The sequence below is a fragment of the Hevea brasiliensis genome, chromosome 10 (genome assembly GCF_030052815.1).
Source record: "Hevea brasiliensis isolate MT/VB/25A 57/8 chromosome 10, ASM3005281v1, whole genome shotgun sequence".
In the NCBI taxonomy this organism is placed as follows: Eukaryota; Viridiplantae; Streptophyta; class Magnoliopsida; order Malpighiales; family Euphorbiaceae; genus Hevea; species Hevea brasiliensis.
This window is the reverse complement of record NC_079502.1, coordinates 87,901,021-87,917,662: the sequence shown is the minus strand read 5'-3', so window position 1 is coordinate 87,917,662 and position 16,642 is coordinate 87,901,021. Positions and strand designations below refer to the sequence as shown.

The 16,642-nt window shown below is 33.8% G+C and overlaps 1 protein-coding gene across 1 annotated transcript; it reads right to left on the bottom strand.

Moving 5' to 3' along the window:
• Positions 1-796: 796 nt before the first annotated feature.
• On the bottom strand, positions 797-5,564 carry LOC131169393 (branchpoint-bridging protein-like). Its single transcript, XM_058128613.1, has 3 exons — positions 5,478-5,564; positions 1,514-1,898; positions 797-1,241 (listed from the first exon to the last, which is right to left on the bottom strand). Exons 1-3 carry the CDS (start codon positions 5,562-5,564, stop codon positions 1,180-1,182), a joined length of 534 nt encoding a protein of 177 aa, XP_057984596.1. The 3' UTR covers positions 797-1,179.
• Positions 5,565-16,642: the final 11,078 nt, after the last annotated feature.

Here is a 16,642-nt window from a genome sequence, read left to right as displayed (position 1 = left end):
TAGTAGAGTAACAATGAAAATCAGAAAGATAATGAGGAGTTTCTCTTACACGGGTAGAACGACGAAGAGTAGTGCTAGGAGGAGATGCAGGCGCAGGTACTGGATCAACAACTGGTGCTGATTCAACAAAGGTGTGTAGTTGGGCTAATATTGAGCACATCACAATCACTGGATCAGACTTGGAAACAGCTCTTTGGAGGAGTCAGTGAAAATAGAGAGTCAGTATTGACAGAGTGATGAAATTTGGAAAGAGAAGAGAACATAGTATTTTCCCAAAAGGTAACATGACGAGAGATGCGTAACTTATTAGAAACAGGATCCCAACAACGATACCCTTTGTGTTCAATGCCATAACCAAGAAAACAACATGACGAGCACAGGGTTCTAATTTGCTATGTTCATCAGGATGTAAAAGAACAAAAGAAACACATCCAAAACGTAAAAGGAAGGAATAGACAGCATGTTCACCAAACAACATTTCAAAAGGAGAAAAATAAATAAGAACCAAAGTAGGAATACGATAAAAAACATAAACAAGATGAAAAGTCGCTTCTCCCAAAATTTTTCTCGGACATGAGGCGTAAAGAAGAAGAGTACGTCTGTAATCAAGAATATGGCGATGCTTATGCTCGCTCGCCATTCTGTTGAGAGGTGTGAGGACAAGAACGTTGAACAACGGTGCCTTGTTGACTAAGAAACTGAAGCAAAGAAGAATCCCGATATTCCATGGCATTGTCTGTTCGGAGAATTTTAATGTCACAAGAGAACTGAGTTTTAATCATTTTTGCAAATGTGATGTAAATTTGTGATAACTCAGATCGATGTTTCAAAAAATATATCCAAGTAAACCGAGAATAATCATCAATAAATATTACAAAATAACGAAAACCATTTATTGAAGAAATAGGAGAAGGACCCCAAATGTCAGAATGAATTAAACCAAAAGGAGTGTCTGAAGTAGTATTATTATGGGAAAAAGATAATGCAGGTTGTTTTGCAAGCTGACAATTTAAACAATTAAATGACTCAAACTTAGTAGATCCTAATAATCCACGAGAAATTAAAGGTTGAATTTTACTGGTAGAAGCATGACCAAGACGAAGATGCCATTGGTGAATGGAGGAATTAGGGATTGTAGCTGCAGACACAAATCTCTGAGGAAGATGTAAAGATGTAAGCTCAAATAATCGACCCACTCTGCGACCCTCCCCAAGAATCTGTCCCGTTTGTGGATCCTGTACCTGGACACCATGGTGAGAAAAAATAACATTTAGTCCTTTTTCACACAATTGACCAATAAAAATAAGATTGAGTGCCAAATTAGGGATATAATAGGTGTCAGGGAGATGAAGATTTGAGGTAGACACATGACCAGTATGTGTGATGTTCATTTTAGTACCATTTGCAGTATGGATTGGTGGTAAGGAAGATACAGGTTTTGCAGAAGACAAGAATTTAAGATTAGTGGTCATATGATTACAACATGCAGAGTCAAAAAGCCAATAAGAATTACCCGGAGTGGCAGACATGGCAGCAGGAGAATTAGAAGAGATAACCTGTTTGAATAGTGCCTCAAGATCACTCATGGTGATGGCAGTAGAGCCCTCAGTAGCAGCAACAGCAGTGACAGAGGAAGATCCAGGCTTTGAGACATTCTTGAATTTAGAATGCCCTCCTTTTGATCTTGGAGGGCGTGTGGGACAATGTTCAAGAATATGACCGTAACCATGACAATATCTGCATTTTATGGTAGGACAATATGCAAAAGCATGACCAATTTGATTACAATTCTTACAGAGTTGATTGCCAGATTTCTGATGTGAGGATCGAGTAGTTGCAAGAGCAGCTTCAAATTGAGGAGTTTTATCCAAACCGAGACGAGTCTCTTCAAAAATAATCTCTTGAATAGCAGTTTCTATTGATGGGAGTGGATTTCGGTGTAGCAGGGACGCCGAACGGCCACATATTCCGCTCGAAGAGCCATTAGAACTTGAATGAGATGAAGATGATCTTCACTGATTTTGGCCTGAGATATTTGATTCCAAATAGGTTGGACCTGGGCAAGAAAATCATTCACAGATTGACCTGCTTCTTGTTTCAGATTATGAAGAGTAGTCCACAACTGATAATAGTGGGCAAGTCCAGTGGTCTGATATCGATTAGCCAAAAATCCCGATTTCTTTTGCGAGTCATAATTAGCAACCGGATGTGGATGGACGAGACAGGTATTGCGAAACCGGTGATGATCGATGATTTTACTATCCCAATCCTCAAGACGGTCAAAGAAATTTTGCATCAGTTTCATCGTTTCTCTCTTGTCGGCGTAGTGATATCTCCGGTAATAATACTCAAAAGATTGCGACCTTTCAAATAACTTTTCATTACTTGAACCCAAAGATTATAGTTGGAACCAGTCAGAACTGTTGCAATAGGTTTTGAAATATCAGATTTCTCCATTGATAACAAGATGAGGAAAAAAAAAATGGTATAATAATAGGTATGAAAGAATGAACCAGAACAGGTTGTAGAGAGAGCAGAGAGACCCCAAAAAACTAGAAATAAAAGTTTTATGGCTCTGATACCATGTTAGAAGAAAGAATACAAGTAATGAAGAAAAGGATTGTGTATTTGTCTGTGTCTCATTTACAGAGATATTACATCTATTTATACATGAGAATATGAACTAATTTGGACAAGAATAATAATTGCTATAATTATGCTACACAAATCTCCTATAATCATGCTGATTGCTGTAATTATGTTACACAAATCTCCTATAATCATGCTGATTGCTGTAATTATGCTAACAATATTTATTTTTAATATAACTTTTATAATTTTTTTAATGAGAAACAATATATTATAAATTATCAGTGCAATTAAAATTATTAGAGCCTTTTATTTTAATTCTCTTTATGTAATATCTGTTATATGAATAATAAAAAAAAATCTATTGTAATTGATAAATGTATAGCTATTATAAAGAGAATTTTTTTATTTTAAAAATAAAGCATTGTTATCATTATTTAAAAAAAACCTTATTATTGTGTAGAAAATCAAAATAAATGTTTAAAAGCCCACTAAAGAGGAAAACGTGTTAAAAATGTTCATACGTAATTAAAATAAAATAATTATTACAAATTAAACAAAAGCATAAGATGTAGATGCAACACATGTATTTTAAAATTAAATAAATAAAAAAATAAATAAGAGATGAATTTATGAAAAAATATATATTTTTTATTATTTATTTAAAAATTAATATAATAAAACTAAATTAAAATTTTAATCTTATAAATCATATTTAAATGCAATTTTATGCATAAACACTTCTATTATATTTCTTAACTTGAAAGAATTCCTGCTAATATTGAATTCTTTGTCTCAAATATATTCATCGTTAAGTTGCTTATGTTATTCAAGTCTCATTTATAACAAATAAAATATAAAAGTTACTTACACACCACTTGGTACATGAGTTATATATTAGGTCAATTTAAACTTAAATAAAAATAGAAGAACTAAATTGAATTAAAAGTTAAAAATATGTTAAATTGAAAATTGAGCTTATTTTCAAATATTTTATGTCGGATATTATGTTAATAATATACACTTCTCAATTGGAGGTGATAAGTTTTGACACAATTTATTAAATCAACCTTAATGTATCTTATTCAAAAGGATATTCAATTCGTTTCAACCCATTCAAAATATAAAATGCATAAAGAGATTGAATATCAATTTAATAACCCAATTAAAAAAACTGATTTGTTTAGATTGATTGACCAATTCAAATTTTGACTCCAACGTTAAATTAAGAATAGCATTTTTTTCAAATAAATTTTAATAACCGTCCTTGAACTTATATGGTTATAATACTACGGTCTTTCAACTTTAAAATGTAACATAAAACTCTCTAAACTTTCAAATTTTGCACAGTAAAATTTCTCTGACTTTTAATTATTGATTTTTCAGTTAGAAATTGATGTGAACAGCTCGCACATGATGCTTAGTCAATATTTCTCTCTATTCTCTTATGCAAAGTGTAAAATTATTATTTCTATACGTGAAAAATTATTTTCTCTATGGAGAAGAAAATTATTTAATTTAAATATACCTTGAGAGAAAAAAGAGAAATTCTGACTAAACTTTATGCTAGAACTATCCAGGTCAACATTTAATTAAAAACCTGTAATTAGAGGTTCGAGGAATTTTACTGTGTAAAATTTGAAAATTGATAAGGTTTAATATTATATTTTTAAATTAAAGGATTATAATATTACAATTAGATAAGTTTAAGGATGATTATCAAAATTTATCTACATTTTTCCTGATAAAAATTAATATTTTCAGCATAAAAGGGTGTCTAAATTAATCCAAATTAACCCAAAATTCTTTATGTATAGAAAACCGATGAATAACTCAAACTGACTCCTAACTTAAAATAATTTAATTGTCCAATTTGACCTATTTGCCACTTTTAATATCAGTTATTATTTAAAATTGTATTCAATTGAGAAATTTTTTTCTAATTTATCAAAATGAAAACACTAGATTAAAATGTAATTACACACAAACATTTTTTAGTTAGATTTTATATTTAATTCATGAAATTATGAAAAGTATATTATTTAAAATTTTTTTTGTATAGCAAAATACTAAATAACTCGAACAAACTCACAACTTTAAATAATCTGAACTAACCAACTTGACCCATTTGCAACCTTTAATAATATTCATTTGATAAAATTGCATTCAATTTTAGAATTTTAGTCTAATGATCAAATCTAAAACACTTGATTAAAACTTAATGGCACAAAACTATTTTTTTTTTCTAATTAGATTTTTTTATTTAATTTATAAATTTATAAAAAGCATATCATTTATTTATTTATAACTTCAAAAGTCTTATAAAGATATTCTTTTTAAAATTAAATTTTCCTAATATTTATACAAAAAATATATAAATTATGAATTATAAATTAAAAAAAATTAAAAAATACATGCATTAGTTGTATTCTAAACATTGATTATAATAGGTTTCATCGTATTCATTTGGTGTTGCCATGTGAAAATTACCATATAGAAATTGTTATACTTTATAATTATTATAGTTATTGTCTTTTATGTTAAATATTTAATTTTCATTTTATTTTCTTTTTAAGTATCTTTATTATTGTCATTGTGTTAGAGATCTGGAGAGTCCAAAGCACCTAGGGAGAATCTTTTTTAATGGGTCTCATGAAAGAACACACTCATGGGTTTGACACCTCATCCAACTCAAAATCTTAAGTCAATGAGTCTATGGGTCCTTCCCACTTATATGTCTCTCACTCATCCCATCTTTTTCTGATGTGAGAATTCCATACTTGTATATTTTCAACAATTTCCCCCTCAAGTGTGAATTTCTTCTACATTGGGCTTACTGGGCCTGCTCCCCCTTAAACAAAAGCCTTTTTTCTTAACTCAAGTATTACGATGTCACTAAGCCCACGCGAACATGCACCTCTAAGAGCCATGCCAGAGCCATCACGTGTACCGAGAGTTCCCACATGTTCTACCATCATGTGTACCGAGAGTTTCTACTCCATCAATCTGCTCTTCTCTAGAAGGGTGCCTTCCGGCTCCATTGGGCCTACCAGGAGTTACCTGACTCTTTTATCCACGTGTCAAAGCAACACGAGAATCACTGACCACCATTTTCATACTCTCGTCTCTTGCCGAACCAAGGCTCTGATACCACTTGTTAGAGATCTGATGAGCTTAAAGTACCTGGGGAGAATACTTTTTAATGGGTCTTATGAAAGAACACACTCATGGGCTTGACACTACATCCAACCCAAAACCTTAAGGCAATGAGTCTATGGGTCTTTCCTACTTATATGTCTCTCACTAATCCCATCTTTTTCTGATGTGGGAATTCCACACTTGTATATTCCCAATAATTGGTATCAGAGAATGTTGGAAATATACAAGTGTGGAATTCCCACATTGAAAAAAGATGGGATGAGTGAAAGACATATAAGTGGGAAGGACCCATAGACTCATTGCCTTAAGGCTTGGGTTGGATGTGGTGTCAACCCATGAGTATGTTCTTTCATAAGACCCATTAAAAAGGATTCTCCCCATGTACTTTGGGCTCTCCAAATCTTTAACAAGTGGTATTAGAGCCTTGGTTTGGCAAAGGACGAGTATAAAAACAGTGGTCAATGATTCTCGTGATGCTCTGACACATGGATGAGAGAGTCAAGTGACTCTTGGTAGGCCCAATGGATCGGGAAGGCACCCTTCTGGAGAAGTATAAATCGATGGAGTGGGAACTCTCGGTACACATAATGGTGAAACACGTGATGGCTCCGGCATGGCTCTTAGAGGTGCATGCTCAAGTGGGTTTGGTGGAATAATTGGGGCTCTTGGTGACATCGTAATACTTGAGTTAAGAAAAAAGGCTTTCGTTTAAGGGGAAGCAGGCCCAGTAAGCACAATGTAGAAGAAATCCAGTTGGCCTAGGGGCCCTAGCCAATGGGGACCTAGGTGCCGCATGGGGCTAGAACTCTCGTCCTGTGATAATGTGGTATTAGAGCAGGCCCTAGATGATCCGAATCACGCCAAGTGCCCCAACGAGACTGGGATAGGCAGGGTGCTGATAGCGATAAGAGTGTTGCTGGAATTGGGTGAGGGAGAGTGTCAGGCCTCAATGGGATAGAGGTAGACAAGGGTTTCTCAATCCCACATCGGATAAGAAAGGGGTCAATCCAAGGGACAAATGCAGCCTACTATGCAGCGTATATGTGTCTGGCGAGCAATATAAAGAATCTTGGCAAGGCATTTTGGAGGATGTCTATGTGCGGAAGTGGCTGAGTGTTTTGGCAAACTAGTGACCAATATGCTGCTTAAGTGTTTGCATTGGGCGAGTGCGACAAATGGTTGTGGACTCCTATGTGCAAGGGAGTGTGATAAGTTGCATGGGGAAGCAACGTGAATGCATGCAAACGAGGGCATTTGCGGGATTAGGTGGGGGAGAATGTAATGGTTCGACAGTTCTCCACTCCTATTCTTGGCAGTTAGCAAGGTTGTCACAAGCTAACTCTTGCCCTATGGAGCCAACAATTGTGAATCTGTATAGGTATGGGTGAGAAACCTCGAAGATGCTTAATATTTAGGCCTACGCGAGCTTGCCAGATAGGGGAAAAGGCTGGCCTAGGGGCCCTGAACAAGGGGGACCTAAGGACCACACAAGGCCAGAACTCCCATCGCGTGACAATGATTCTTCCCCTTAATTTGAATTCCCTCAATCATTAATAAAATAACCACAAAACACTCTGTCTTGCCATATGCCTTTGTAAGGGCATTACCGATCACTACAAATACCAACCAAGTCTAGGCAATGCCTAAACTTGATGACTGGGACTTCCTTGGTTATCATATTTACTGGATTATCATGTGTAGAGACTTTTTGCACAACTATAGTCCCCTGAGATACAATGTCCCGAATGAGGTGATGTATGACATTAATGTGCTTAGGATTCTTTGTGCATGGTGCATCTGATTCTTTGTAAGATGTATTGCACTTTGGCTAACACAAAACACTATTGACTTGTTCTGTATCAACCCAATATTACCCACCAAACCTTATAACCATAAAGCTTCCTTTACAGCCTCTGTTAAGGCCATATATTTAGCCTTTGTGGTAGACAAAGTAACTGTAGCTTGCAATGTTGCCTTCCAACTGATAGCACTTCTAGAAAGAGTAAACAAATAACCTGTCAAAGATCTCCTCTTGTCTAAGTCCCCTGCAAAATCTGAATCCATATAGCCAATAACTGAATCACTCATCTTAGCCCTGTCAAGTGCTAGACCAACATCTATAGTACCCTTTAAATACCTCAAAATCCATTTCACTGCCTGCTAATGCTCTTTTTCAGGACATGCCATGTATCTACTCATAACACTAACTGCATGTGAAATGTCAGGTCGAGTGCATACCATAGCATACATAATGCTACCAATAGCACTCAAATAGGGAATACTGGACATGTGCTCCATCTCCTCATCTGTTTTTGGTGACATGTCTGCAGATAACTTGAAATGGGCAGCAAACGAAACAGTCACAGGCTTAGTATTATTCATGTTGAAATATTTAAGCACTTTCTTAACATAGGCTTGTTGAGACAAGAAAAGCTACCCAACACTTCTATCCTTGGTAATTTCCATTCCTAATATCTTCTTTACAGCACCCAAATCCTTCATCTCAAACTCATCACTTAACATCTTTTTCAGAATGTTAATTTGTTATATGCTTTCAGCAGCAATAAGCATATCAGCCACATACAACAACAAATAAACAAAGGAATCATTTGAAAGCTTTTTCTGATACACACAACTGTCATATGAACTACAATTAAAGTCATTACGAACCATAAATGTATCAAATCTTTTGTACCGCTGCCTAGGGGACTATTTCAGACCATATAAAGATTTTTTAAGCAAGCAAATATGGTTTTTCATACCTAGAATGACAAATCCCTCAGGCTAACTCATATAAATTTGCTCGTCCAACTCACCATGTAAAAATGTTGTCTTCACATCTAGTTGTTCAAGCTCTAGATTATGAAAAGCAACCATAGAAAGTAAGACTTTGATAGAACTATGCTTCACAACTGAAGAAAATACTTCATTAAAGTTAATTCTCTCCCTCTAAGTAAAGTCTTTTGCTACCAATCGTGCCTTATATCGAGGTGTTTCAACCCCTGGAGTGCCTTCCTTTTTCTTAAACACCCATTTGCAGCCTATCACTTTCTGTTCCTTAGGCAATGTTACAAGCTTCCAAGTCTGATTTTTGTGAAGAGATTCAATTTCATCACTCATAACACTGACCCACTGATCTGCATCTGAAGAAGAAATAGCTTCTCTATAATTGCTGGGTTCATCACATCAACTATCTTAGCAACTGACAAGGCAAATGCAACTAGATTTGCATATGCATATCTCTGCGGGGGTCTAATCTGTCTTTTCTCTCTACTAGTTGCAATGCTATATGGTTTCTGTTGCTATTGCTTAGGTGCATCCTCTTTTTGATCAAGATCTTGCACCTCATCATCTGAATCACTGGATTAAACTGCTGAAGTATCAATGTCAAGCTCTACCTATTTTCTGACACCATGATTTAATTCTGCTATTGACTTCTCTTTCTGACTATTCAATGAAGTAGACTCATTAAATGTTACATCCCTACTGATAATCAATCTTGGAGACTTTGGATCACTGCACCACAACCTGTAGCCTTTCACTCCAGATGCATGCCCTAGAAATATGCATTTTCTTACCCTCGGCTCAAGCTTACCATCCCTCTTATGAGCATAAGCAGGGCAACCAAATACTCTCAGCTGAGAGTAATCAGCAGGTAAACCAGACTAGATCTCAAGAGGAGTTTTGCACTCAATAGCTATAGATGGAGATCTATTAACTAAGAGACAGGCTGTATTAATTGCTTCAGCCTAGAAATCCTTTTCTAATCCTGAATGTGAGAGGATGCTTCGTGCTTTGTCATAAAGCATTCTGTTCATGCATTCTGCAATACCATTCTGTTGTAATTTCCTTGCACAAGTGCGGTGTCTCACTATACCTTCATTGCTGCAAAATGCATCGAACTCACGATTGTAAAATTCTAACCCGTTATCAGTTCTAAGACACTTGACCTTCTTTTCTGTTTACTTCTCAATCATCATCTTCCACTTTACAAAGGTTGAAAATGCCTCATCTTTTATTTTCAGAAAATACACCCACACCATCTGAGAGTAATCATCAATCAAAGTCATGAAGTACCTGGCACCGCTCTTGGAAGGGATTCTGTTAGGACCCCATAGATCTGAGTGGATATAATCCACCGTTCCTCTTGTCTTGTGCACTACCTTTTTATCAAACTTCACCCTATTTTGTTTGTCAAACACACAGTTTTCAAAAAAGTCCATAGATTTTGTTTTCTACCCGTTCAACAAATCCCACTTGCTTAACACTGATAATCCTCTTTCACTCATATGACCAAGATGCAGATGCCATAATTGAGTTTGATTCTGATTATTACTTTTGGATGCTACTATAACTTCCCCTGAAACTGTACTGCCCTGAAGAAAATACAATCCTGAAACTAAACTGCTCTTCATGAGTACCATAGAGCCCTTACATACTTTGAGAACTCCATTCTCTGCATAGTATTTGAATCCATAAGAGTCAAGTGTCTCAAGAGAAATCAAATTTCTCTTTAGTCCTGGAACATGCCAACACTCTATAGTTCTGATAACGCCATCAAACATCCTCAGTCTGATGTTACCAATTCCTTCCACAGATAATGCACGATCATTGCCCAGAAACACCTTGCCACTCATCTATTTGTAAGTCAAAAATCAGTTTCTGTGTGGACACATGTTATAAATAGCACCAGTATCAAGAATCCAGGAATTTTGTCCACGATCTGAACTCACAGATAAAATTTTCCCAACACTGTCATCACCATCAGAAACAATAAAACTGTCAACCACATTCGCAGAACTTTCTGGTTGCTTTCCCTTTTTATTTTTCAACTTGGGACAGTCTTTCCTGTAGTGACCTTGCTCCTTTCACTCAAAACAGTTAGCCTTTTTCATTCTTGACTTAAATCTAGCCTTACATTTCTTTCTGCTGGAAGAACCCTCCCTTAAATGTGTTTTTCCCTTGCTCACCAAACCTTTCCCCTCAAATCTTTCTCTATTATCTGAAAAATTCTTTTTCAACTCCTTTGATTTTAGAGAATTACTAATATCATCTAGTGAAATACTATCTTTTCCATATAATAGAGTATCAACAAAAGTCTCATAGGAGGGTGGCAAAGAACATAACACAATAAGGGCCTAATCTTCACTATATATATCAATATTAATATCAATATTCTTCAGGCCCGTAATGATTGAATTAAATTCATCCAGATGTTCTTTAATGGGCATACCTTCTCTCATTCTAAATTGTAAAGTCTTTTCTTCAGATACAGGTGGTTGGTTAGCGATTTAGCAGATTATAACTCCTTCAATTTCTTCAATGCCGCAGACATTGAGCTTTCACAGCAATCTCGCGTAAAACATTATCAGTTACGCTCATGAAAATCACACTCAAGGCTCTCTCCTTCAAATTAGCCTTCTCCGCCTCTTCCATACCTTCTGGAAAGTTATCCTCGATTGCCTTCCATAGACCTTACAAGATCAAGGAAGATTTGATTTTAATCTTCCACAGACTGAAACTTGATCTACCATCAAACTTCTCCATCTCATACTTCATTGAAAATGATGCCGTCTGCAAACCCTAGGTTTTGCGCTCAAAGCTCTAATACCAGTGTGTTATAATAAGCACGTAAATCTAAGGCGTACACATAAATCACACAATCACATAGTATAGAAAGGAGAAGAAGAATAACACAGGATTTAACGTGGTTCAACCATAAGGTCTACGTCTACAGGCAAGATAAGAAAAAAAGTTTCACTATGATGAAAAGAGCAAGATACAATCACTTAGAACTCTCAAACCCTAACCCCAGTATGTTTTCCGAATATATCACAACTCTATTGCAGAGGGTAAAATATTACAATATTTATACTGATCCATACCACAGGGGGCAACGGCCCGTGCCCTCCACTACTACCACAGATCTCACTTTTTATCTCAATTGAGTCGCAGCACGAAACTTTCGGGTTGGGTCACAATTCGAACCCATTAAAACATATCCAAAACTCAAGCCACAAAAATAACACATTGTTATTACAACTTTTATGTTTATTTAATTGTTAAATTTTTATAAATTTCCTTTTTAATGTTTTTTAAATTTTGTACATTTCATAAAGTTAAAATGATATTAAAAAGTATAATTTTAAATATATTGTGAGCATTTAACTTGTTATACATATAGCAGATCAAATAATTTTCCAATAAATTCAAAAGATGTATGTGCAATGTACTTGCATAAAAAATTGGTAATATTTAGACATATAAATATATAAAAAAATAAATTATTTTTTAATAAAAAATAACAATATATTATTATTGGGCGGAATATGGAGATTCGAGGTGGGGAAAAGCCCCTCATAACATTAGGACAAGATTAAAAAAAATTGATCGAGTGTGAGACAAATTAGATCAGATTTAGAAACAATTACCATCTCTAATGACAATTCACTTTTAATTATCTAATGTAAGGGAGAATAATTCTAATTATCTAATCCACTTTTGCCAAGATTCGTTGTCATTCATTTATAAGTGGTAGAGGCTTCATGAAATGGATAAAACATGCCCACGTATATATATATTAAAGTTAAAGCATTAGTATAAGCTTATAAATAAGTGTCACCTGTTTAAAAAAGCTAACTTAAAAATATGTCATTTCTTAATTAATTGTTATTATTTTTGGTTGATTTATATAAGCCTCACTGACAAAAAATGCCACTTAATAAAAAAATATTGATTAATTGATATGTTACTTACTGAAAGATATTGATTCATTGATATGCAAATAAGGATATAGAGATAATGATTATTTTAAATTCACTTCATTCAGTTTATCTTTCTAAATTTTAAAATTTAAATTAAAGAAGGATATTAAATATTGATTCTATTTTTTTATCCAATAATATGTATACATGAATAAATTAAAAAATTAAAAATAATTTATTATTTATTAAATTTTAAATTTTAAAATTTAATAAAATTTATTAATACTACAAAATAAATTCATTTCTTTGAATATTAAATATACTACTTATTAAAATCTCTCTTTTCACTCGATGATTTTGATAATTTAATTGCTCTTTATATAATTGTATTTTTAATTATTTTTTTTTCTAAATCTTGATATTTATGTTTGATAAATTGTTTGTCAAATCACATCTATTTGTATGCATAAATATATATTGTATTTCAAAAAATAGATATTCCAATAAAAAATTTAGAGTTTGAAATCATTTAATATCTAGAAAGCATGAAAATAATAGCTAACTTTTATTCATAATTTAAAAATAATATATTAATCAATTTATTTATTTATCTATGCTTAAAATGAAATTATACTTAATTAAAAATCTTATCATCAATAAAATTTTATAATATAATTATAAAAATATATGATAAAAATTTTATATAATTTATATTATTGAAATAATAAATAATTCATGCAACGTACGGATAAAATGACTCCAATACTAACCGCATCATTTCTCCATCAAGATAATGGCTGCATTTTATTTAGATATAAAAAAATAGATTCCATACAAATAACAATAAAATTTATGAAAATTAATACAGATAACTAATAAAACAAATAATGGGAAAAAAATTAATAAAACAAATATCCTATAAATCCATTCAACTTTACATAAAAATCAATAAAATACCACCGATTATCATTAATATTTTATGTAATTTTTTCATCACATCACAACTCTTTTCACAAGTAGGAGTCTAGTCAATTTATAGCCACAAACTTCACTTGGTGTTTGTCAACCAATTACAAGAGCTACATTACACCCAACTTCCTGACTTCAAGTTTTCTCCAAGGTGTTTATCACCTTAACAAGAACAATTTATAATTTAATAATTGGTATTTTAGGGTGTTGCTATTAAAGGACAATATATAATTTAATAATTGCTATTAAAGGATCATGAGGACAATATATAGTTTAATAATTGCTATCAAAGCATCATGAGTGATTTTGTTTGGTGGGACAATTTTATAAAAGCAAGTTACATTAAGGTTAAAAAATTATGAGAATAAGAAAATTATTGGAATTATTACATTAACTTATGTTCGTTGACAGGTTAATTATGTTTATCTTTGTAATAAGAACATGATTGTGAATTTAATATATATAAATGAGATAGATCATACGAGATATCAATATTATAAATGATCTAGTATATTATATAATACATACTGCATACTACATCTATTGATAGCTCTATAAATTGAAAAACTATATTATTTTAACAAGTGTAAAACATAAAAGTTCTCATAATATGCAACTATTACACGACCTAATTATAAAGTTTGTAAGAGATTGATAAATAGAGAGTTGATCCTATCAAGTGTGAGTCGGATATCTAAAGAATAAATCGGGTTCACTTATAATGGATTAATTCAGTATAGGTCCATATTAGTAGATATGAGTTTATTGCATAATAACTAAAAGGGTATTTGGCTTAACTTATAAAAATTAACTATAAATCATTAGTGCTAATTATAAGTTAATTTGAATTTGTAAACATTTAAAATTATAAGTAGTTATATATTTGATTAACTCCGCCTAAGTAGTTTGCGCTTAGCCAGTCCCAAGCCCGGATAAAGGAGGAGGGTTGTGGTAGGTGACAACCAGCGTAAAAATTTCGTCACACCTTATGATATGGATTCAAATGATATAAACGTTGGGGCGTCCTCTACTAACGACGCACTACATCGGAGTCTGGGTGTAGTGAGAAATATGCAAGGGTGTAGGGCGTTCACCGAAAGCGACGCGCCATGCCGGCGCCCAGGTGTGGTGTTAAGTGAGCAAGGGTTCCTACATCATGGACGGGTGTGGGTAAAGAAGTTAGTCCATAGGACAGATAGTAGAACAGATAGTGGAACAGAACACAAGATAGATATAGAAAACAATAGAAGATATCATAGAAAGAGACAAATTAGGAAGGAGCAGGTTAGGAGGAGGATCAGGGTTGGTACTTGGAAAGTTGGATCACTTACAGGAAAATTAATGGAGCTTGTGGATACCTTGAAAAGGAGAAGGGTGAATATTGCTTGCATTCAGGAGACTAAATAGGTAGGAGAGAAAAGTAAGGAAGTGGATAATTCAGGGTACAAACTGTGGTGTACTGAAAAGGAGAGAAATAAGAACGGAGTGGGCATAATCATAGACAAGACATTGAAAGACGCAGTAATAGCTGTGAAAAGAGTAGGAGATAGAATTATACTAGTAAAGCTAGTACTAGAAGGAGAAACAATAAATATAGTTAGTGCTTATGTCCCACAAATAGGACTAGACAGTGAGAGTAAACAAAGGTTTTGGGAAGATATGGATGATTTAATGCAAAGCATACCGAATAAATAGAATGTTTTCATTGGTGGAGATTTGAATGGACATGTAGGAAGTGATAGACAAGGTTATGAGAATGTTCATGGAGTTTTTGGTTTTGGACATCGAAATGAGGAGGGAAAAAGCATTCTGGATTTTGCTATGACATACGACCTAATACTAGCGAATACCTACTTTATAAAAAGAGAGTCACATTTAGTGACTTTCAAAAGTGGGCAACATAGAAGCCAAATCGACTTCCTCTTAATCAGGAAGACAAATAGAGCTCTATGCAAGGATTGCAAGGTCATTCCAGGAGAGGCTTTAACAAGTCAACATCAGTTGGTGGTCTTAGATGTCAAGTTTAGGAACAATTCAAGTAAGGTCAGAAGAAATAGTATAGCTCGAACAAAGTGGTGGGAGTTCAAAGGAGTAAAGCAAGTGAAGTTCAAAAATGAGATTCTCGAGTCCGAAGTATGGAAGCTGGATATGGAGGCCAATGATATGTGGATACAGATGGCATCAAAGATTAGAGAAGTAGCTAGAAAAGTACTTGGAGAGTCTAAAGGACATGGACCACCCTCAAAAGAGAGATGGTGGTGGAATGAGGAAGTCAAAAGGCAGTGAAGAGAAAAAGGGAATGGTATAAGAAATTACCTAAATGTGATAATAATGAGGCATATGAACAGTACAAGATAGCAAAGAAAGAGGCAAAAAAGACAGTTAGTCATGCAAGAGCACAGGCCTTTGAAAAGTTATATGAGAAACTTGGAACTAAAAAAGGGAAGAAAGATATTTATAGATTAGCAAGAAGGAGAGAAAGGAAATGTCAAGATCTCAATCAAGTCAGGTGCATTAAGGATAAAGAAGGAAAAGTATTGGTGAAAGATGAGGACATTAAAGAAAGATAGAGAAATTATTTTAATGATCTCTTTAATAATAGTCAAAATAGTAATAGCGTGAATATAGATTATAGAACAATAGAAAAGAATGTGAATTATACTAGAAGGATTAGATCTTTAGAAGTAAAGGAATCACTTAAGAGAATGAAAGTGGGTAAAGCCTGTGGACTCGATGAAATACCAATTGAAATGTGGAAGTGTTTGAGAGATATGGGAGTGGTATGGTTAACTAAATTATTTAATAAGATTCTAAACTCAAAGAAAATGCCTGATGAATGGAGGAGGAGTATCTTAGTACCTATTTTTAAAAATAAGGGAGACATACAGAGTTGCTCAAACTATAGGGGAATTAAACTCATGAGCTATACTATGAAGTTGTGGGAGAGAGTTATGGAGCATCGACTACGTCATGATACTTCTATCTCTCTCAATCAATTTGGTTTCATGCCCGGTCGTTCAACTATGGAAGCAATTTTTCTCATTAGAAGCTTGATGGAGAAATATAGAGATGTGAAGAAAGATCTACACATGGTTTTTATTGATTTAGAGAAGGCTTATGATAGTGTTCCAAGAGATGTCTTATGGAATGTGTTAAAACAAAAGAGGGTATCTATTAGGTACATACAAGTGTTGAAAGATATGTATGAAGGAGCAACTACT